The sequence below is a fragment of the Neopsephotus bourkii genome, unplaced genomic scaffold (genome assembly GCF_033783945.1).
Source record: "Neopsephotus bourkii isolate Nb327-2 ecotype Australia unplaced genomic scaffold, CSIRO-AGI_Nbou_v1 NB_414, whole genome shotgun sequence".
Taxonomy (NCBI): Eukaryota; Metazoa; Chordata; class Aves; order Psittaciformes; family Psittacidae; genus Neopsephotus; species Neopsephotus bourkii.
This window is the reverse complement of record NW_026900918.1, coordinates 1,383,206-1,407,112: the sequence shown is the minus strand read 5'-3', so window position 1 is coordinate 1,407,112 and position 23,907 is coordinate 1,383,206. Positions and strand designations below refer to the sequence as shown.

Below are 23,907 nucleotides of genomic sequence, written 5' to 3'. Positions count from 1 at the left end.
TTCCGTGACATCCCAGAGTGATCCCTGTGGCACAAGCATATGTGTGACCGTGTCCCCAGCCGGCAGCTCTCTCTGTACTGCAGGAGTTGCTGAGCTCCATGTCATCTTCCACCTCTGCTTGTGGACTTCAGGCTTCTCAACCCTAATATGAAAAGAGCCACTGACTACTTTTCTGGTGTTGTTCATCCCTTTTTCCGTCCCAGCCTTACAGGTTGCTTCTTTCTGCACAGGCGTTTCCTAACTGCGCTGGGAGGGTGGATCAGCTTTGAAATCTGCTTTACTATGCTGGGAACAAAAGGGAATGTTTCCTGCTTTTGCAGTACTTGGGGTCAGATGCCAGGAGGACATGTGGAAGCAGATGTAGCAAGTATGAAATGTGAGGTATATACTGGTAGGACTGGGGGAGAAGATACATTTAGGGAGTAGCAGAATCATTTTGGCAAGAAGTTAAACAAGGGCTGAAGGAGGTACTAAGGCCTTACTTGGGGTGTTAGAGAATTTTCCCACCTCTGGATCAGAAGGGTCCTGGAACATCAAAGGCAGCAGCTCAATCCCAAGACAGCGAGCAGGCTTAACATGGCCTTAAATTGTTTCTTGGCTCTCGATCTGAGAGACTGGGCTTCTAGATGTTACTTGATGCATTCTGGAGGAGCCTTTGGTCAGAAGAGGAGGGCTCTGATTCTTGTGGGGGATTGAGAAGGGATTTTGAGGGCAGCTGAAAGGCTGAATTTCAGGCATGCTGGGTTTAATGGTGCCTTTCATATGGGATAGCTGTCTTTGTTTCTCTGGCTGTGAGTTGTCGTGTATGCAGTGAGGAGATGAATGTGGTATTATCCGCCTGGCTTTGGTTGCCTTTTGTGTCCCTTGCAGCAGTTTGCTGTCACATGCTGGAGCACTGGGAAAAGTTGGCCTCATGTTTTAGGCAGGGTATCAAAAGTGGTTGAAGCCAAATGCTTTCCCCCCCCTTTGGTAAGGAAAATACGTGCAATCTCATGCATGAAGTCAGGGTGTTCAGGACTTGTAACTAGGCCAAGGGTGGTGAACTGTGTGTGGACTGACCAGGAGGACACTGTTCAGCTCCTGTGTTCAGAGACCTGATGGAGGATGGCTGCAGAAAACACTGCTGAGGTTTGATGTGTGTCATGCTCCTCAGGAGAGTCACCCACAAGGGCTGTCAGCAGTAACCAGCTTCAGGTAGGACTCAGTTGGTTCCTTCTGATAGTTTTAAAACCTGGTATTTGTTGAGGTTCTGCTGTGCTGCTTCCATAGGAAGCCCAGCAGGAAGAGCCTACTTTGCCCTTCCTCTTGCTAGGGTTTTTCTCTGTGGTTATACTGGTTCAACCAGATGTATGACTGAGCTCCAAACCAGGGTCTGAAATGAGGCAGTGATAAAAACCAAAGCATGCTGCAAAGAGATTTAAAGGAAATATCTCTCCACAGAGCCAGATTATGACCACAGGAACAGCAGGATGCATATTACTGTAGGGAATCCTTGGGGACACGTGGGTATCACAAAGAAAGGTTGGAAGGGATAGAAACCCCTTGGTTTACCATGAGGTGAATGATAGTGTAGAACCAGAGCCTGCATGCCTTCCCTTGGTTTCATCATGGCTGGAGGCTGGATCCCTTTCCATGTCTCAGGTCCAAGCCCTTATTTCTGTTGTCATGATGTATTTAGAAGCTTCTCTCCAGAATCATATTAAGCAGCTAGGGCAGTGTTTTATTGCCCTTCCTCAAAAGGGGAATAGAGGAGGGAGTACAGAAGAGCACAAGTTCAGGTAGCTTTTGGAGAATAAACTACCCAGCATGACTGAGCTTGGCGAGACGAAGCCAGGAGCACACTGTACAGGTCTGGGTGTCACATGCAGTACCTCACTGTAAATGAGCCGTGGGTTCAGTTTTACTGCAGCTGAAGGTTATTTTTGCACTTTCCTCCTTGCTGGCTTTCTGTGCCACAAGAGATAGATCTGCATGCTCCTCACTTAACAAATTCTGACATGAATTTGTCAAGGCACAGGGAGCTTTTCGTATATCAAAGTTAGAAGCTAGGGTATGCCCTTGCTAGGTCTAAGCCTGGGGAGCTTAAGCAAAAAGCAGCTGCAATAACAGCTTCATTCTCCTAATCCAGGGACACGGAACAAATCCTGCTCATGATATACAGGGACAGAAATTCAATCGAGGCAGGGCAACTGCAGCCCAGTGTTAGGAGTTTAGGGAAGTGCTTCGTGTCTGGGATCATCAAGCTGCTGGCAGGGAAGCTCTTAACCGAATCCTGCCTGGGAAGCTGATGGGCTGTACCCAGAAAGGGGCTCCTGTTCCCATTAGGTGTTGGAAGCAGCCTCTCCTGTTGGTGAAACCTGCAGCAGGCATTGGCTGAAGGAGTCAGGACCAGTCAGATGTCTGTGTTTTGGGGTGAGATCAGCTAAGGGAGCTGGACAGAAGTCCCTGTGTTAAAGACATCTCCCTTTCTCAGTTTAAAAGTGTAACTGAAGGAGGGTGCTTTCACACCCCTCAGGGTGCAGCAGATGGCTGGGACTGGGGGCTCTCTGCTTTTCTAGCACCTGAATATTATTTTTCCCTTCTCCAAATTCACTACACGCTTGAAAAATGACTGCTGTTTTCATCTTTGTGCCACGAGGGAAGTGATCAGCGCATCAGCTGCATCATGTCAGTAACCTATCCTGAAAAGCTCTATCTTCCTGACATGGCCAGTGGTTGTTCTGGCTGGTCCTGAGGCCCCTTTAGTTGAAACCCCAAAGGCTAAGGCCTGCCTAACCCTCAGGGTTCCTGCCATGTGCACCTCGATGAGAAGAAACAAGATGACTGTGCCTACATGAGTTCTGTCTGCAGCTTTCAGGGCAGGCTCTGAACATCTCCTTCACGATGTTCCTCACATCTTCTGAGCAAATGCTGTTGCTCTTGCTTCATCCCTTCCTTCCTTGGCAGCTTCCTTGTGTTCCAAGTCCTTCATGGGCTCGAGGATGAATGGTGGCTGTGATTTCTGTTCAACAGGAGTCCTTTTGTGAGGCTCTGGAGCTGGATTTGGAGCATTTTGTTCTGGCTGGACTCAAGTGTTCCAGCACGTGGCACAAACTTTCACCAGCCGCCTGCCTGCCTTCAGCAGAAATGTCAGTAAAGGTTAAGCTGGGGCATGGAAGAAATGATTCCCAGGGAGGGAAAGAGTCTTGAGAAGAAAGGCTGTTGGTTTTGCAGGAGATTTTCCCTCTTCATTAGGTTACTGTTAGGTTATCCTTCAATGCTGTGTTCCTCTTCCCAGGTCGGTAGCTTTATGTTATTCATACCAGTCTGTCCTGTGAATGCAGCATGTCTCATCTCCCCTTAGGTTTGTCTCCAGCATTACAGCTTCATAACTTTATGCAAAGTAACTGAACACAGTCTGGTCTTTTGATCTCCTGACGGGGTGCTGCTGTTGGCACTCCCCAGTGTTGGGAATGGTGCTGGTGACGCCACCTGCCTGCAGGGAATGTGCCTCCCCCTTGGCAACTTCAGCCGCACAACTTGTGGTTTATGTGCCCGTGCAGGATCATCAACAACTACTTCATTGTCCTGGAATCTTTAACTCATAGGATCCAGGCTGCAATGAGGCCTCGCATCACTTGATCCCAGTGGGAAGCGTGGTCTGCGGCACGCTGCCCAGGCAGCCAACCTCCGCTCGGGCTTCTGCTGCTCCTGACTCAGCTGCCAACTGAGCAAAGTGCTTTGAGCATCTTGTGGAGTAAACACATGCCTGTGAGAGGGCCCAGCTCTGCTCAGCACACGGGACACAGCACAGCCCATCTGAGGTGGCTTGCAAAGACCAATGACTAATTTTTCCTGCCTCATTCCCAGTATTAGGACACAAAACCAGATGGGTGTTAGTGTGTGAAAATGACCTGGTCAAGCTTAGTGCTGGGAGGGGTGCTTCTGGGGAAGGAGTTGATCTCTCTCTTGTTGCTAATAGGCTCCTTTTAGTTAAATATAAGTAAAATTCATTAGTGTATTTTGCCTCACTGAAATGAAGATTCCTTTGCCTTGGCTTCCGAGAGCTGCTGTCTTGCAAAGCAAGCAATTTCCTCTTCACATCTAAACATCCTCCCTGTGTTTGAGCCATGTTACCAGGGTCTGAACATCCTCCCTGCATTTCAGAGCCATGCTATGGGGCTGCTTTTCTTTATTGTTCTTTTTTTAGTCTTCAGAATGAAGGGTGTTGCTTCAGCTCTAAATGAAAGTGGTTAAAACTCACAAATACTTACGGGTGGATGCAGGAGTCCTTGGTGAGCTGAAGTTATGCTCTTAGCTTTACAGTCTTGCTTTTACAGTTCACATGCACGTTCAGCTGTGACCAGGGTGAGTGCATGCGTGTCCGTGTGCACACTTGGCACTTGGGATCAGTCAATTATTCATGATTGATGCAGGACCGTGGTACCTGATATTAAAGAAGTTGGTGTAACAGTGTTGTGTTTCTGGGACAGCCGGTGCTTGCTGCCTTAGCACATGAAACCGCTCTGTGCTCAGTGCTTCCCTTGCAAGAGAGAGGCTTCTTGAACAAGTCTTTTTATTGCCTCAAGTGTTTATTTCTCTCCCCTGAGTAGGGAGGAGAGGTTAAACTCAGAAACCACTAGGGAGGAAGGCAGTGGTTGTTTTTGGGGGATGGATTTTGGAACTGGCAGGTTGATTACAGTCCAGAAGCTTCCCCACCCTGCAGCTCGTGCCAAGAGCAGGGAGCGCTGCTCTAAATAACACTTTGGCCTTTATGGAAATCTATCAGATGTTCCAGGAGCCTCCGACTCCGCTTCTCGTACCTCACTTGCTCTCTCTGCAGGATATAGTTAGCACTTCTCTTAGCCTTATATAGCAAGGCCTGATAGTTAGTGTTAAGAGGAATAAAACAACAAGGAGAGCTGCCAGATTGCATAAATCAGGCCAGTGTTTGGAATTTCATAAATGCCATGACTTTGGGTACAAGTTGAGCACGCGGAACAATACGGAACTGTTCTCTCTTTATCTCTGCCTCCCTTGCTGAGGGAAGGCAGCGGGGAGAGATGGAATTTTGCTGCCTCTTCTATGTTTTTAATTTCCTCCCCCCTGCCCTGTTTTCGTCTCCTTGAAGACCACAGGAGGAGCAGTGGCAGCCGCAGCCAGGACTCTGCCGACGGCCAGGACATCCAGGTTCCGGAGCAGTTTTCAGGGTTGCTTCACGGTTCTTCCCCAATCTGTGAGATAAGTGAGGACCCTTTCAGGCTCGTTTCCTCCGTGGAGAAAGGAGGCACGGAAGCTACAAGCCAGGCACGTGCTATGCAGCTGGAGGATGCTGCCTTACCTGCCTGTGGCTCGGTACGGACCAGCTCTCCAGACCAAACCCAGAACGTGGTCTACGCGACCGTGCAGCACACGCACGTCACCCGGGCGGATCCTGGAGCTGTAGTCACGCCCCACGTGCCCCAGCACCCCGGCGGTGCTGAGGAAGAGGGGGACAGAGCTGTGGGCAGAGCCCACCCAGGCAGCAAACCCAAAGCTGAGCTCAAACTCAGCCGCAGCTTGTCGAAATCAGACTCTGATCTTCTGACCTGCTCTCCGACAGAGGACGATGCCATGGGGAGCCGGAGCGAATCGCTCTCCAACTGCAGCACTGGGAAGAAGAGGCTGGAGAAGTCCCCGTCCTTTGCTTCCGAGTGGGATGAGGTAAGGCTGACCTTGCTTAAGGGCTCCTGTGCCAGGATGAGTGTGTACAGCACGAGCTCCTCTCTGCCACACAGGTGGGGGTTCTGGGTGGTTCTCATTACTTGTACTGACTCTCACATTGTATTAACAGGCAGTTAACTGCAGTGGGGGACAAGCAGAACTGAAGAAGTGAGGGGCTTTACAAAGTTGCTCAAATTCAGGGTGTGATTTCTTTTTGGCAAGCCATATGTGGTTTTACATCCCCAGAACGAGGGAGAGTTGATAACTGTGCTCCTCCCAAGTCTGTGTTGACCTCCTCTTTCCAGTTCTTCCCCTGTGCACTCTCCCAACATCCAGACGGGAGATGTTCTGGCTGTGGGTCCCTGCTGCTGGAGGGGTGAGCAGTGTCATGGGTTCAGAGGATGGAAGGAAGAGTGTAGTTAGACTTTGTTTTATGTATTTACCATTTCCCACTTTCCTCTTCACATATTTATTTCAGAGGCTTGTTAGCAGTCACTTTATTATAGCACAGGAAGCCTATGGATAGTTAAATATTTCATGCTCAGAAAGTTGGCCGTAGTGAAGCACTCGGGTGAGATTAAGTGTCCCTCTGAAATTCAGCACCGCAGCATTACTGAAACATTCTTTGGAGATGATTCTCTGCTGGTGGAGCAGGAGCACTGCACAAGAGATAAGCTCACATGAACCACTCTCTGTACACTGAGAGGAAATAACCCCCTGGCGTGGTGCTGGCGGTGTGGAGCTGTGTGTGCTGGGCATGGGCTGGTTGTGCCCCTGCTCACCTGTCCTCTGTGTGCTGAGTGATGCTCAGCTGCCTCTCTGGTAGAGATAAAATCATCTTTTATGGAAGAGGGAGGTATTCAAAAGTGCTAATAGCAAAGTGGGAATCCCTCCTTGGTATGATGCTATCCTTTAGTTCATACTCTCACTCACTACAGTGTTTCAGTGGCCAGATAGCTCTGTTTTCCTCTGTAGCTGTTCTGGTTGTAGAGACTTTGCTGTTAATCACCCAGGTCAGTAGGAGCATGATGTTAGTGAGGGAACCTGTAGCAGAAGCCAGAGTTGAAAGGATGGGGTAATTCTCACTGTGCTTTTCATGCTGAACTGAACTGTTTACAGCGGATATTGAAAGGGAAGAAGCCTTTGGCTTTGCAGTGCTGCCTGACTCCAGTAGTAGCAGAGGTCAAGTGTTAGTGTGCCTGTGCTTCCTCTGCTCAGAGGAACAACCCCAGATCTGCTTCCCTGCTTGTAAACAAAGAGCATCATTTCCACCCAGTGTCAGCCTAACAAGCCACAGGAGGAAAACCTGCTTTTCCTTCCCATTCTGTTGAGGTGAGGAAAGCAGAGAAAGAATGTGAAAAATCCTCATCCGGCTGCAGTGGGGCAGGTCTAACTGAGATTTGCACTGTCAAAACCTGATGGTTTTCTTTGTCTTCCTGCCTTCTGGTACAATTTAAACAATTTGTGGAATTGCTTTAATCTGGGAGCAGCGTCCTTTGGCTAAAGCACTGATTTGCCTGTCATGGACCAGCCAGAATGAGTCTGGACAAAGGTTTCTCCTCCTTGCCTCAGTTTCCCCATCTGTGAGATGACAATAGCCTCTTCTTGCAGAATGGTTTTGTTCCCACTGAAAAGCAGTATGGAAAGTGAAATAGTGTCACAAGAAAGGGGACAAGCCATCAGCTGGTGATTCTCTGACTTTACCTTGATTTGCTCTTTGATTTCTAAAGACTATGGAGGCATTTTGGGTCTCCTGACTCCTGGTTGCACTCTGATGCTGTCAGCAGGAAGGGCATGGTTCACAGATCAATCTTCTATAGAAGCAGCATGAAATGGAGCTGCTGATAAGAGTTTGTATGGTAAATACTTTTGTAAAATAAACCTTTTATGATGGTTAAGAAACAGTAAAGATGCTCCTTTGGGGAGCGTTTGGGGTTTCTTTGCAGTGATTTGTATGTGCTGGTCATAATGGCAGCAGTGAGATTTAAGCATCAGTTAGTGCTGTGCTTGGAGGTTTCATTAATTCCCTGAATGGGATAATGCAGCTGCTCTGAATTAGGATTGCAGCCTCTGAAGTTACCAGGCTGATATAAAACCTTGTTGAGCCAAATCGTTGCTAACAGGGGTGGCTCTTCCTGTGTGTTGAGGGGAAACAATGGCAGATTTATGGGCATTATTCTGTTAATTTTCATAGTCTTTATGCAGGCAACTGGAGAGGAAAGGGATCCATGTGCGGCTCCATGCAAGGCGCAGCTGCAGCAGACGAGCTGTGGGTGGTGCCCACTGGCTTTGCCAGCAGTAGGTGTGTCGGTGGGGCCCTAGGGACGTGGGGAGGGACCTGTTTATGTCTGGGCAGATGGGATCCATGGGATCCAGCCAGCATCTTTCTGGGCCGTGGGTGACCAGGGACAGCAGGAATATCTGCTGCTTGGAAGCAAAGGGTCATGTCCCTTCCCCAGCCGAGCGCTGCCAATGCCCTTTGTTGGAAGTGGAAGGTGGTGCTGGCTTTGCCAAAAGGGTGGGATGGGGAAGAAATGATTCACTTGGCAAAGCTCATCCCTGTTCCCAGTTGCAGCTCCCCTGCTCCACGGACCCGGCCTAAATAACAGATGCTGACAGCACCGCTTTGTGCTCCGTGCTGCAGAGGAGTCTGTTGAGCTTGTCCCATCTGCCTCCTGACCCACTAGCTCCTTCATGGGAGCAGGGATGTGGTGGTGCCCCCTCAGCTGCTATCCCATGGAAGCTCTTTGTAAGCCAGAGAAACTAGGAAAGCAAACAGCAATGTATTGCCCAGGGAGAGGGGTGAGGACTGAAAATGCTCAATTCTTTGAGTGGGAAGCAAGGTGGGGCAGGGGAAGTGTGTGAGGGGGGAGAGCTCCTATGGAGCATAAATACTGCAATCCGTCCAAACTTGGCTGAGGGCTAAAAAGATAGATTGGGTTTTCATCATAAACACTTAGCAGATGGGAGATGAGTGCGGGGCAGTGGCCTCTCACTGTGGGGTTTGCATAGGAGGAGGAACTGTGTGCTCCTGAAGGAGGAATGGGGGTTTGGTGCCGACCCCCTTCCTGGGTGGATTAACTCGCCTCTGCTCTGCCTTCCTCCTTCATAGAGCAGCTCCAGCCCTGCACATCTGCCCAGGTTCATGGAGAAGTCCAGTTATAAGCAGGCGAACCTCATGTCCTCCACAGTGGTACTGGAGTCCCTTGGTGCTTGCTCCGCAGATCTTTCCACCAGGGTGTGATCCAGGAGGAGCTGACCTGATTTCTCTCTTGATAGCCTCTTCCAGGTCTCTCTGAATGCAAGGTGACACACGTGTCTGATACGAATAGTAAACTGTTAAACAAAGACTGAGGGATGTGTAAGAACTTTGCTTTGTTCTGAGCCTGTGCTGTCTCCCCATCCTCAGCCAGGTGTAGGTGTTGAATGGCTCCTCCTCCTCCTGCCCCAGCTTCTGTTGTCTCGGGTTTTTTCCAGGTCCTTTTCTCTATTGGATAGATCTGTCTGTGCCAGAGGAGAGGGACAGACCAAGGTGAAGTAGAACTTTATCACAGTCGCTCACTGAGCTACCACAGCTCTGCCGGGGAAGCAGCTTCCTGATGGTGAGAGTCATCAGTGGAGATGTCATCTCCTGGGAGAAGCAGCAGAGGAGCAGTGCCTGGGCTGGAGGAGGGTGTCAGATAGTCCTCTAAAAACTGTGAAGAAGCCGTGGCAAACATTTCCTGTCCCTTAAATGCTGCCAGGTTGATAAAAACCATGTGCAGGCTTTGGGGAGCAGTGTCCCACACAGCGTTACTGCTGGACACTGGTGAGGCTGCACCTCGAATCCTGTGTTCAGCTCTGGGTCCCTCACTACAGGAGAGACATTGAGGGGCTGGAGCGGGGCCAGAGAAGGCAGCGGAGCTGGGGCAGGGCCTGGAGCACAAGTGTGATGGGGAAGGGCTGAGGGACCTGGGGGGTTCAGTGTGGAGAAGAGAAGGCTCAGGGGGGACCTGATGGCTGCCTCCAACTGCCTGACAGGAGGATGGAGCCAGGAGGGGCTGGGCTCTGCTCCCAGGGAACAAGGGATGGGACAAGAGGAACCGGCCTCAAGCTGCACCAGGGCAGGTTTAGATGGAGCTGAGGAACAATTCCTGCCCCAGAGGGTGCTCAGGCATTGGAACAGGCTGCCCAGGGCAGGGCTGCAGGCACCGTCCCTGCAAGTGTTCACACAGCGTGGAGACGAGGCCTCAGTGCCATGGGTCAGGGGTGGCCTTGGCAGTGCTGGGGTAAGGGTTGGACTGGGTGGGATTAAAGGTCTCTTCCACCCCAGTTGATTCCATTTGATGATTCTTGCAGCACAAAGTGGGGTGATGAAATGAAACCCCCTAAATGCAAATCGCAGATAAATGGGCTCTGTAGAGGAGGAAGAAGAGCAGAGACCTTTGGCCAAATGCAGAGATGCTGGGTAGTATCTTGGCTTCAGGAACTCAGGTTTAGTGGTTTATAATAGAGGTTTCTGATGTGCTGCAGCTCCTGTGATTTAGCTCTGTTGTTCCTTTCTGCTCCTGCCTGTGCAGCCACAACACCCGGCACCAGGGCAGGCTGCTTTGCTTTGGGGTGTGTTGAGGATTGCAGTGAGGTTGTTCTTGATAAAGACCTGAACCAGGAGATGCATTTGTGCAGCTCGATGTCACCAGCCCATATTAGTATCCATGCTCAGAGCAGAGGTCTGGAAGCAAGGCACGGTGCTGTTCGAGTTTCCTGCTCTTCTGGGTCATAGGTGTTGGTAAGAAAAAGTGATCTGTGCAGTGTTTAGGAGGAGGGAGTGGGGCAGGCTACTGAGAATTAGCCTCAGACCCGGCTCCTGCCATCCCTTAATCCTCCACTTCTAACTCTATGCTCTCAAGTAAGTGGGGTCTGGTGGTGAATTTGTAAGGAACGTTAGGGCTCGGAGGTTCCAGCAGCACTGTCACAAAATGAGGTAGTTGCTTTGTGTTCTGTCTTTAGCTCTTTTAGGAAGAGATTAAACCTCCTTCAAAGGAAGCAGGGAACTGAATAAAACGTGCATTTCACTTTGCATAAGATGAGAAGCACAGTCTGGCACTGATGCATTCCCCCCCAAGTGAATTAGTTAAAGAATTAATGAATATTCTGCAGCTCATTATGGCACTGGACAACCATCATCTCCTATGGGTGACTGCAGCAGAGCTCCATGTTTCACTGTGTCCAGAAGGAATTCTTTCCCATCTGCGGTAACAGCGGATGTGCTGCTTTACCTGGTGCTGACCCATTCTGGGGGGCTCTTAATGTCACATAGAGGTGGATGCCAGGAGTAAATGGCACATGTGTCATACCTTCCATTGCGGGTTGTGAAGAGCTGGGGAGCAAGTTGTTAGAGACTGTAGGTGCTGTGGGATGCCTTAAAGTACTTGTGCTCCATTAACCTTGGGCTGCTTGGGTGCCTAAGTACCTAGTGGAGTTAGTGCCTCAATTACAGGCTTACAGCTGAGGATTAAGAACATTTGCATTGAAATGTGAAACTTTCAGGAAAAGCTCTTGATGTAAAACCTGCCACTGCCTAAAAAGGACACCCAAAAGTTGAAATTCAGAGCTGCCAGCTTGCCTTGAAAGAAAATGCAAATATCCTCCTTGTTATTCAAGGGGGAGAGCTGCTGGTTTGTGCCCAGGGAAGCTCAGTGGGTTTTGTTCTGAGGAGCTCATGCAGCTTACCTGGTGATGCCTCCCATATGGCCCACGCTGTGGGTTAAAATACTGGTGTTTAGGTGAAAAACATAGTAGAGATAACATGTTCATCCTCTCTGTATCCATCCCATCTGCAGCATGCAGGCTGGACATCTCATTTCTGGCTTGTCCTGGTGTGCTTACACTTGTATGGGCCATGGGCCATGCGCTGTGGGTTACAGGGCTCCTTCCTTGCTTGCCAGCAGCCTCTACCTCCTAAAAGGAGGAACCAGAATCTGGTTCAGGTGCTTAACACCTCACTTGCCCTGCGTTTAGCTGGTGGGAGCAGGCAGAGCCTGTTTTCAGTGTGGGGTGGGCTTGGCATGCTTCCCTTGCCTAGAACTGCCCCTTGTTTCTAAGCTCTCATTCCAGTTGTCCCTTTGCCTGTTTGAAATGGTTTCTAATTGTGCTTTGTTTAGGGGAAAGGCAGTGATGTGGTCAGTGGTTTTGTTCCGTTTCTGCTCTTCTAAACAAGTGTGTCCATCAGGATCTGAATCAACTTAATTATTAGGCTGATTATTCTATTATCTCCATATCCCAATGTTTCCTCTTGTTTTTCCTGTGCTAAGGTCAGGAATTCTTACATCATCCTTTATGTCTCTTTACCCTTTGCCTGCAGTGGCGAGATTTCCTCCATCCTGCTTCACTTTTTGAAGTGAAAGCTTTTGTGTTTCTCCTGCAAATGGCTTGATAAAATCATAACCCAAGAGTGAACTAAGCCATGCCAGATGAAGAAAATTGACTGGTTTTATAGGTAAAATTGGTTGGTGTTCTGGTCTGCATAAAGACTTTATTCCTGTATTTAGCACCAAGGTTTAGACATTACAATGAGTGGTATTTGCCAGCCCTCTGAGTCATATCAATCCATCTGGAACAAGAGTTATTTGGGGTGGCTCTCCCTAAGGCAGGTTTGCAAAATACAGTGAGACACTGCAGCTTATCAGTTCCCCTGTGTGTGGCAGATGCCTCCATCCACCCATTCAGAAGGATCTGTGTAAATGCCCTCAATACACAGAGATTTCTCTCTCCTGATATTTATAGGTCACTAATTGGGAACTGAACATGGATCTAACTTAATCTGTGTGTTCAGTGCACTAGAATAATGTAACTGCAGTCCACATCTCCTGTTTCTGTTAACTTTTCAAGTGCACAACTCAGTGTTCCTAAAGCAGAAGCTTCTGATTCTTCTATGTAAATTATTGATGCTCTGATGGATACTTTGGTTATGTAAAGATCTCGTGATTGTTGGTTTCCGGGACACTTCTTCAGGAGCAGAAGTGTCCAGCTGCAGTGTCCTTACTAAATCCAGTCTTTCATTAGGTTCTCTTCCACTTTACATCACATCCTCCGGCACATCAGAAGCTTTTTAGTTTTCAAACAGCTCTATCTGTAGCTCTATCTCAAGTCTCCAAGTGGGCTTCCCCGTGCCCTGTTGCATCCTGCAAGCTGGAGGCAACCTTTGCACCAAGAGCCTGGTGTTTTGGCTTTGGGAGTTAGGATGTGAGAGCATGAAAAGGTAGCTGTGGAGACAGTGAATTATTCAATATTCTTAAGGGGGGTTGCCTATCTTTAGTGTGAGTTCAGAATGACCAGCATCCAGCCATCTCACTGCTGTGAGCAGATGCAATGTGCTGTTGGCCACTTTTCCTGTCATGTTAACAGCAAATTTTACTGGGTGTTTGTCAAAAGAACCCTGCTATTTGGAGGGCTCTGAAACTGCAGATCCACCACACGCTGCTTGGGAAATGCAGATTTATACCCAAAGTTCCTTTCCTTTTGGTTTGTGTTCAGATTTGTGCAAAAACATAGACTGGAGAGTGCTGTGAAGCAACAGGCCCTGATCCTGATCCAAATGAGTTTCTCAGAGACCATATTAAGCCAGAAAATGTGTGTGCCCTGATCAGTAATGAGCGGTTGCAAAACATCTAGAAATAAATACCAGTGTTAGTGAGTCCTGTGTTGTATGTGGAAAGCACATGCTGCTGGAGGAGGATGGAGCATGCGAGCCCAAGTGTTGAAATGAGCCTCAAACAACTGGCTTGCTTTTGTAGTTTAAATTGGAATTAATAAATTGAGCATTATTTTCTCCAGGCTTTTGGTATTTGTTACACTGAGCTCATAACACAGGCTGGTATCTTTTGTATGCACAGAATATATTGAGTGATGAAATATGAGGATTCTGCTCTCTGGGATGGTGATGTTGAGAACACAAGCTGAAGCATCGTAATCTAAACCAGAAGTGGTTTATGTGCTGTCACCAATCTAGAAATGAGGTTCATGGCCCAGATCCCAATTTCCCAGGACTACACTTGCACTAAGGAGCCAGCAGGTATTGTCCCTGATCCTGCCTGCTCTTATTTGCAGCTCCATCCCTTTCAGACATCCTGGGGGATGCTGCGATCCAGCCATTCCCTGTGCTCCAAGGACACATCCCAGCTGGGTGTGAGGAGCTTCACTTTCACCTTCAGGGGTGCAATGTCATAGAACCCCAGACTGGTTTGGGTTGGAAGGGACCTTAAAGCTCCTCCAGCTACAAGCCCTGCCATGGGCAGGGACCCCTTCCACTGGAGCAGCTTGCTCCAAGCCCCTGTGTCCAACCTGGCCTTGAGCACTGCCAGGGATGGGGCAGCCACAGCTTCTCTGGGCACCCTGTGCCAGCGCCTCAGCGCCCTCACAGGGAAGAGCTTCTGCCTTAGAGCTCAGCTCAGTCTCCCCTCGGGCAGGTTCAAGCCATTCCCCTTGGCCTGTCCCTACAGGCCCTTGTCATGAAATCTCTCCAGCTTTCCTTAGCCCCTTTAGGTACTGGAAGATTGTTAAAGGTCCCTCCTGAGCCAGTTAGTAATATCAGGTATCGTTAACCAAAGACTTTGCTGGGGATATGTTCCTTAGCTTACTAATGCTTTGCATCAGCAGGGTAAACAGGGAAGCAGGCAAGACCTTATTGCTGCACCTGCCTTACTGTCCGCAGATGAAGGTCTGCACACAGCATCTTCTTGGCTTGCCCTCTTCCTGTTAGCATCCTAATCACAGTGGTATTTTGAGCCTGTGTCATATTGGCTTTTAGAAAAGCTGCCACTATTTCTGTTGGCTTTGCATTTCTGCTGTCTGTGCTGTTGTCATGTCAAACCCCAATTACTGTGAATCTGCAAGGTTCTTGGAAGCTGCAGGAAGCTCAGTGTGCATCCCTATGGGCTGGGAGAGCAGGAAGGGTTTAGAGATGCAGCTAAGAAATGTGAAGCATCATGTCCAGTGTAGTGGACATCTCCCTTATGAGGAAAGACTGAGGGAGCTGGGTCTATAGTTTGGAGGAGATTGAGGGGTGACCTTATTAGTGTATATAAATACATAAAGGGGGAGTGTCACGAGGATGGAGCCAGGCTCTTCTCAGTGGCAAACAATGATAGGACAAGGGGCAATGGGTACAAACTGGAACACAAGAGGTTCCACTTAAACTTGAGAAGAAACTTCTTCTCAGTGAGGGTGACAGAACACTGGAACAGGCTGCCCAGGGGGGTTGTGGAGTCTCCTTCTCTGGAGACATTCAAAACCCGCCTGGACACGTTCCTGTGTAACCTTATCTAGGTGTTCCTGCTCTGGCAGGGGGATTGGACTAGATGATCTTTTGAGGTCCCTTCCAATCTCTAACATACTGTGATACTGTGACTTCATTTTGGGAAGGCTGCCTGAGGTGTCTTTTCAAGCGTGTGTTTCTTAAAAGTGAAATGAGAAGCATGAGGAGTTGGGCCAGTGTGATTAGTACTGCACTGAGAAGCCTGGGAAGTCATAGCATCATAGAATGGTTATGGTTGGAAAGGTCCAGCCCCCATGGAAAGTATCAGCTAAAGGGCATTATTGCCATTGATGGGTATTAGTTTTGCGATGCACAAAAAGCCTAACGAAAGCTGGTTTTCCATTCAGTCCATTGCTCTTCCAGGTTGGACAGGCCTTGGGCATCATGGTTTAGAGGAAAGTGTTCCTGTCCATGGCTGGAGGGTTGGAACTGGATGGATGACCTTAAGGTCCTTTCCAATCCAAACCGTTCTGTGATTCTGTTTTGCAGGGTGTTGGGTGTTCTGCACCATTGTGCAATTCCCACTTGAGTCATGAGCTTGTGCTGACCTCTTCCATCCCCTCCGGACCGCATCCTGCATCTCTTGAGATGATTTCACAAGTCAGCAGTTAAAAAAGCAGATCTCCAATCTTGATTAAGTAGCTCTGCTTTCTTCTTTGTTTTTCCAAGCAACTCCATAATAACTTGTTGCTGTTTACTAGAAAACCCACAAACCAGTTGGAAATGGCTTGGAGCACCTTGTAACTGTCCAACACGAAGTTTCAGGCACACTGTTGATGGCTCAGAATCAGCCTGTGTGTGCAGGAGGGATCATCTTGTTCAGGCAACAGTACTGCCCATGCATGATTTACCTTGGCTGTGTTTGGGGTTTGTGGCTGTGGTATTGGTATGGAATGGAGGCATTTTGTGCTCCCCAGCATCACCCACCGACCTATTGCATCCCTTCTGTTTCTTCCCTGCTATTTAGAGCTAACTAACTCATTGGGTTGTAATAAAGCTGGTGGCTTTGTCATGGGGGTGTTTGTAGTACTTAGAGGGGTTTTTAAACTGTAGAAGCAGCTTGTCTGGGTTTTTATATATATCTATATAATTTAAATCCAAATCTGCCCCATCCCTCCACTGCAGAAGCTTAGAAATAATGAAGTCTTAACCCTTGCCACTTACTTGGAATTGCAGAAATTTCAAGTACTGATAACCTTTAAACCCAACTTTGTAAGTGGCTTTCAAGACTAAAATATGCTGCTGAGGGTGTTATCTTGTCTGCTAAACTCTACCCCTGGGCAAGTTTGTACAATAGGTTATGAACCCCTTAATAATAACAATTTATAATGGGAGTCCTGATTCTTAATTATGCCTGTCTGCAGGGTGTCATTATAACACACTGATTCCATGCATACCGTGCCACTTGTTTCTCTGGATTTATTTCATTAGAGACACTTATCTGAATAACTTTATTGCTCAGTGTTTCTGGTTTTGATGTGTGTGCAGGTGTGTTACAGCTTATCTTCCTTGGGATCAGGCTTCTGGACCGGTGGCTTTTAAGCTGCCCATTTGGGAAGGGGGCACAGAGGAAGCAGAAGGCATTGACGCACACACACACCCCAGGGTTTTACCTTGTGATGTGCAGAGCTCAGGTTGATGGGCTATGGTTTGTGGTAGCAGAAGTTGTATCATGAGGGAAGGTAAGCCCGGGAAGCAGCAGGCAGGAGAGGGTTTGAGGAGAAGCCCTGTTACGCTGCCACCTAACGCTCTGTGATGGCACAGGCTGACAGAGGTGGGGATGCTGCTCTTGCCTTCAGCATTTGAGGCCAGGTTGATGGGGCTTGGAGCAAGCTGCTCGAGTGGAAGGGGTCCCTGCCCATGGCAGGGTTTGGAGCTGGAGGAGCTTTAAGTTCCCTTCCAACACTAACCAGTCTGGGATTCTATAACCCTAAATCATTCCTAGATGCTAACACAGCTCCCTGTTCAGGCTGCCCTGGTGTTAGGGGCCTGTGAGTAGCCTCTTAACAGCAGTAGAATGAAGTGGTTTGTCACATCTTGTTCTGTTCATACCAGATTTAACAAGTCTGAAGTTGTTACAGGGATTTAAGAGGAAAACACTTCATTAGATTTTTTTTCTTCAGTGCCCCTCAGTTAAATCCAAAAGCTGTTTTTCCAGAATAAGAGCATCAAAGGGGCTCTCCTTGGGTATCAGAGCATATCTGGATTTTAAGGTCATATTTGGCTTCTCAGAAATAAGCTGCCTGTAAAGGAGTGTGTGTATGTGGGAGGGAGGTGTTGGAAAGAGGGAGTGCTGAATGGAGAGGTGTCAGACTTCCAACCTCCTTGTGAGCACGCACAAACCTTCCAGGCTGGCCTCCTTCATATGGAAGCAAGGAAGCATGTCCTCGAAACAGGGCTGCTGTGTAGGACTGAGAGCCCGGATCCTGGTTGGGATGCAGGGGTACACCTGCAGAGCTGCAAGACAGCGATGCAGATTGTTGGATGCTCTGACCATCTATTGCTCTCAGAGGGGATGGAGAGACAAGGGAAACCCTGCTTATAAACCAGCTGGGGCAGGGTAGTTGTAGCTCTCACCGCTATCTGATCATCCAAATGCTGGCATGAACATAGAATCACATCCTAGGCTGGTTTGGGCTTTAAAGGACCTAAAGCCCATCCAGTTCCAACCCACTGCCATGAACAGGGACCCTTTCCACTGGAGCAGCTTGCTCCAAGCCCCTGTGTCCAACCTGGCCTTGAGCACTGCCAGGGATGGGGCAGCCACAGCTTCTCTGGGCACCCTGTGCCAGCGCCTCAGCACCCTCACAGGGAAGAGCTTCTGCCTAAGAGCTCAGCTCAGTCTCCCCTCGGGCAGGTTCAAGCCATTCCCCTTGGCCTGTCCCTACAGGCCCTTGTCCCAAGCCCCTCTCCAGGTTTCCTGCAGCCCCTTTAGGTGTATGTATGTGGTTTTCTTCTCTCAGGACAACCTCACTGTGTCCTTGGGAATCACTGGTGCTGCATACAGAGATAGAGCCAAACTTGTGCATTTGGACTGATGGTCAGTGTAAGGACTTCCCATCTGCAGGTGAGGTTTTAATAAGCCCCTTCCAGAAAGCTTCAGTAGCATAAAGATGCCTCCAAACCGGGGTGAGTGTCACACTGATGGAGTGCTGCTCAGTTTTGTGCTTTCTGAATGAAGCTTCCTTTCTGTGCATGCAAATAAGTTGCTGCAGGCAGCTCGTGATGCAGGAAGCTGTCTTTTATATTGGTGATAAAAGCCCCCGGATCTTGTTTAATCTTCCTCTGTCTCTCTCAATGGGCTCACTGGCTCCGAATCTCAGTGCTGGCTCTGGGGAGAAAAAACTGGATTAATATGGGCACCATGGCTTCATGTCCATCAGGGCAGGGGGTGGAAGTGAAGCGCGTCAGCCCTGGCTGCAGAGTGGTGCCTCTGCAGAACTGTGCCTGGCCTTTGAGGAGAAGGGGCTCTGGTGGCTTTGATGCCCTGTACCTGGCACCAGTGTCATCAGAGCATATGTGGGACCCGTCCATCCCTGTGTCCTGCTGGTCCTTGGGGGTGGTGTCAGAGGAAAGATTTTTGCATCCTGCTCATGTAGAGAGCCATTAGATCATAGAACAATAGGGATGTTTTACAAGGGCCTGTCAGGACAGGACAAGGGGGAATGGCTTTAAGCTGAAAGAGGTGAGATTTAGATGGGATAATAGCCCCTCTCCAGGTTTCCTGCAGCCCCTTTAGGCACTGGAGCTGCTCTAAGGTCTCCCCTTCAGGAGCCTTCTCTTCTCCAGGCTGCCCCAGTCCAGCTCTCTCAGCCTGGCTCCAGAGCAGAGCTGCTCCAGCCCTCGCAGCATCTCCATGGCCTCCTCTGGCCTCACTCCAACAGCTCCAGGTCCCCCTTGTGCTGCTGCCCCAGAGCTGGATCAGGGCTGCGGGGGGGGTCCTCCCCAGAGCACAGCAGAGGGGCAGGATCCCCTCCCTGCTCTGCTGCTCAGGCTCTAGGGGTGCAGCCCCCCCACAGGGACAGTCTGGGCTGTGAGCACACACTTCTGGGTCATGCTTCTGCTGTGAGCCCTGTGAGCTTGGGAGCTGCTCTGCAGGACTGCGGTGTCAGTGACCTCTTGCCAGCAGAACAAACCTCAGCATCCAGCGTGTCCTCCAAGCTGGCTTGGCTTTTACTGGCCTTCTACAAACAAATGCCTCTGCTCCATTAGTCAGAACTCGGTTTGTTTTAAGATAAAGTTCTGTTTTGGAGTAAATTCCCAGTTGCTATGTGTTGGTGGCTGCCTGCCTGCGTGGAAGAACTTTACCACATCCCAGCCCCAGGGTGATGCTCAGCTGCACCCAGCTCCTGGTTTTGGGGTGGTTTTAGTTTTCATCAGGACATAGGCAAATGTGGAAATAAATCCATCTGCATCACCCCTGGTTGCTGCTCTGCAGCTCCTTCCCATCACATCCCTTGGTTTGGGGTTTAATGAAGGACACTCCCATCCTTGCAGCCTTTCCTTCTGAAGTATTTCAGCTCTGCAGTACTTTGTTCCCTTTCCTGGTGGGGTTTCAGGGTTCATTGGCCAAGATACCTTTATCGTATGGAGCCAGGTACCTCTCTAGATTAAGAATAACAGATATGATTGTATTAATTGAGGAGGTTTAGGCTTATTTCTGTGGGTAAAATAAACCACCCCATAACCTGTTCAGAGATGGATGCTTGGTGCTTCAGTGGAAAAAAGCAGGTTAAGCCAAAACAAATCGGAACTGAGTGTTCAGGCTCCAGCTAAGTCTGAAGTGCAGTGCTATATTTAAACATGGTATTTTTGTATTTTAATAATTAACCACTGGGAAAGAACAGGCTAAGAAACTGGCATAGGCTATTTACAAGGTATTTTCTCTTCCAGACCCCTCTTAGTGCTGTAGAGTGCAGTTGAGGACCAGTTGTGGAGGGCAGGGATGCTTTAAAGCGTTCGCTCCCTCTTTAGGATTGTGTCCTTCCCCTGTATTCTTATTTTTGCAACCTCTTAACACTTAAATCCAGATGATGAGCACTAAAGCGGAGTTTGAGTTGGTGTTTAACCTGCGTGTGCTTTGTTTTTGTGGAGAACCTTGAGCATGAAGCAGGATTTCCCATTGCATTCATTGTAGCACAGCTCTGACTGTGCATAGCCGTGACCGCCTCCAGATCAAACCCGTGTTTAGCAAGGGATGGGTTGTGAAAGGTAATCCTTTGCCGTGTAATTATTTCATTACCATCCAGCTTTATATAGCACTAGGCAATACCCTGCTTTTGAGGAAAAGTTCGTGGGTGTTTTAGTGCTGAAGAAGCACCTGCAAGTCTTCATTGCTGTGTTCTGAGTGCAGAGCTGGCAACGCTGGGGTCTGAACCTGAAAAGCATTGAGTCCCTCTTGTACTAAGGGAGGGCAGTGTGATGGAAACAAGTGAGCTTGGCCTGCTGCTCAGAGTTAATTTGCAGTTGGATTCCAGCTGTGGAAGAAGGATACAGGGAAGGAAGCAAATTTTTCATGGTGTCAAATCATGGCAATGTGCCCTGGGCAGGAAACTCCTCCGGTGCACTGGGAACAGAGACCTGGACTCACGTTGTCCTCTCATCTGCAGCTTTGGAGCATCTGTTACCTCCATGCACGGGGAGAAGTTGTTGTTTGAAAACTCTTGCTACATTTAGAGAAGGGAAAAAGAGAGGGAGGGTCCTTTTATCGTGCACCATCCTCTCCAGGCTGCAGTACTGCAGCAGGCATTGCTGCTTCCCACACAGCAGAGGAGCTGAGCTTCCTAATCAGGTTAAAACTTTCTCTTGTCTTTCATCCTGCATCATGTAAGAGCAAAGCTGCAGGTGGGTAAGGGTGAATCACAGAATCATAGAATGGGTTAGATTGGAAAGGACCTTAAAGCTCCTCCAGCTCCAACCCCTGCCATGGGCAGGGACCCCTTCCACTGGAGCAGCTTGCTCCAAGCCCCTGTGTCCAACCTGGCCTTGAACACTGCCAGGGATGGGGCAGCCACAGCTTCTCTGGGCACCCTGTGCCTAAGTTCTGCCTAAGTTTTAACCTGAACTTCCCCTGTTTAAACAGCCCTGAAGAGGGCATCCAAGTATGGAATATGGGGGGTGTGAGTGTGGGGGGGGTGTGGGGTGTGTGCAAAATGCTGCCTCTGCTACTGCAAAATGCTGGGAAGTAAATGGGATTCTTTTATAAAGAGCATCTGATGGGAGGAAGCTCACCTGGCTCCTGTCAAATAGCATTAGGAGTTGTAACTCTGGACAAAGAGGGGCTGCAGATGTGGGGTTTCAATCAGCTTGGCAGCATGCTCTTGTACTCTCTGCCCTCCCCAGCAGCAGTCCCCACATGTCCTCAGAGCTGTGGCCCTGCGCTGCCTAAGAGATGTGTCCACAAGTGCTTTGCCTCTGTTGCTGGGAGACACTGGAGGGAGCTGGGGCTGCTTGAAAAAACAGGCTTTTCTGCTGCCTCCTCTCTGCCCTCCCTAGCTCATTTTTCCTCTTGGTGGCTGGCTGTAGGAAAAGCTGGGCTGGAACCGAGGGATTCTTACTCCAAATGTGATGGTTGCCTCCTCCTTGCAGGCTTCCAGGTCCCCTGAAGTAAACAGCGCTCAGATAAAGGTCCCAGACAGATACAAGAGCAGCTTTGGTTTAGAAATATGTCTTGTCATGAAGCTAATGGACATAAATCTTCAAATCTCAATGCCCTTAAACTTCTGGAGCTTGAACTGAATTGACCTCAAGACCCAAACTCCGTAGCCAGCCCTCAGGATTGTGGCAGTGTCCCAGAAATCCTGCCACGGCTTGGGATCAGGGCCTGCCTGTGGAAGTGAATAAAACAGTACCAAAGCCCTTGGTCTTATTAGGAAGTGAGGCTTATTTTGCACCATGTAATTCCAAGGCCTTGCTGGGGAAATGCTGCTGGTTTGGAGGAGCAAAAGCAGATAAAGCAAATGGTTCTTGCTGAAATGGTGCCTGGGCTCCTACCAGTAACCTCTGCTGAGAAATACAAGGCAGTTCCTGCTTTTCAGTTATTTCACATGTCTGCAGGCTTGAGCAGAGGCTGCTGCATCGCTTGTGCATCCTTGAGGTTCCATCACAACTAATGAGAAATGGGAAAGTTCTTTAAACCGGAGCCCACGGAGGGGAGTGGGGCTGGTGGAGGGAAGGTGCTCCCACAAGCACCTCTAACAGTTAAAAGGCAGAATTGGGGTGGAATTAGAGCTCAGCATCACAAGGCAGACTTTGAATTCCTCTGAACTGATTCCACTTCAGCTGATCCCCTACTTCTGCTGCTGCTAGTGCAGAGCTGCTGATTTACACAGAGCCTTAGGTTGGATGGCAAATAACTCCAACTTTCTCTTGCAACTCCCAAAGCTGCATTTCTGGGGCTTCCTTTTTCAGCCAAAATGAGTCTTCAGCAGCACGATCGGATGATGTGATGCCTCCTGTGTCATTTTGAGCTGAAGCCATGGCTTGGGCTGCGAGCAGCTGCAGAATGAACCACCCTGTGTGTGATTTCTGTCATTTAAGGGCTGCCTCTGTCCACTTGAAATCAGGATATTTTTACCTTTTACGTGGCCTCATCCTTTTTTAGGCTCTTTAGTCTTAAACTTGAGCTTAAACCACAAAATCCCATGTCCTGGGCAGCTGACTTGCAGGTTTGGATTGAAGTTGTGAGTGACTTCTGTAAGTGACAGCTTTCACATTACAGGCTTATCCTGTCAGTTCTCCTGTGGCATTTTTACCCTCCTGTGAAACAAGGGATGTGACTGCTCCTCCTGCCACCCTGTTAGTGACTCCAGTAATCCTTGTGTTAGCGTTTGATGGTGTTTGGCCTTTGTCCGAGACCTGCATGGCTCCAGCAGCCTGATGGAAGCTCAGCATTGCTCTGGCACTGGGGTATCTGCCAGTTCTCATGTTCAAGTTGTCCTTGTGTCCAGGGGCAGAAGAGCAGTGGATGCTTTTTGCTTATGTACTGCAGGGCAGCGTGTTGTTGGTAGGTCCTATGCATCCAGTGACTTAAAACCATCCTTTAACTGAGATTTCTTTTCAGAATGTACTTTACTTCCAGACGTGTTGGAATGCTGAATTCTGGTTCTTTTTTCCAGGCTGCTCTTCAAAGTTCCCAGTACAGTAGCATTAACTGTATTTCAAGCCAGTAGAAGCGCTCTTCCTCATGGTTTTCTAGGGGCAGAGGATCCGCATCCTTTAATGACTCTTCTATAGATTGCATGGATGCCTTCTCCCTGGTGAGATTTCACGCTACCAGTGCCCTGCCTGTGTGCTCCCCACGAACAGGAAGGGCTTTGTTGGAGATCTGACTTGGCAGGAGCCTTTTAACACTGTCTGGTTTTTCTGTTGTTATTGTTTCACCAAAATAAACCCGTGTCTGCTGGAGCTCAGCTTCAAGCTGCCATTGATTTTGAATGGAAGTCAAACTCCTGGCCCCTTGCAGTGTTTCCAGGAGCTCTGCTTGCTGGCCGGGCAGTTTTGGGAGCTCATGCAGCTGCACCAAGCAAAGCATCCCACTGGGATGCAGACAGTGCAGAGGCGGCTGCAGGATGAGGTCAGGAAAACTTGGATGTCTTCCCAAAACCTATCCTTAAAAGACCAGGAGGAAATGAGTTGCTGAAGTAGATTTCCCCCCACTCTTCATTGCCAGTCAGTGCTTTGCATTCAGCAGCAGTGCACTCAAGTGCCTCATAGGAAGGTTTCCTTTCTCTCAGGACTCTCTCACTGGGGCTCTTTAGTTTTCTGCTTGGTTGTAGGTTGAAAGCGGGGGTAAGCAGCCAGACCTGAGCCTCTGAAGCGCCTCACTGCTCTTTGGAAAACAGTGGGCTTTAGTGCTTCGGGTCATTTTAGTTGTGAAGTGGCTGAGGTACAATTTGTCAGGTCATTCATCTCAACAGAATTAACCCAGT

General features: G+C 49.0%; 1 protein-coding gene across 16 annotated transcripts in view; it reads left to right on the top strand.

Annotated features, from left to right (window-relative positions):
- Positions 1 to 23,907, top strand: part of ANKS1A (ankyrin repeat and sterile alpha motif domain containing 1A) — a 127,639-nt gene that overhangs the window by 47,706 nt on the left and 56,026 nt on the right. For 15 of the 16 annotated variants that reach the window (XM_061349469.1, XM_061349479.1, XM_061349467.1 and 12 more), the window contains one exon: positions 5,111 to 5,682. In XM_061349469.1, coding sequence (XP_061205453.1) covers positions 5,111 to 5,682 — 572 coding nt within the window. Of the gene's footprint in view, positions 1 to 220; positions 1,195 to 5,110; positions 5,683 to 23,907 lie in introns of those variants that run through there. The other variant, XM_061349481.1, reaches the window with a different exon arrangement.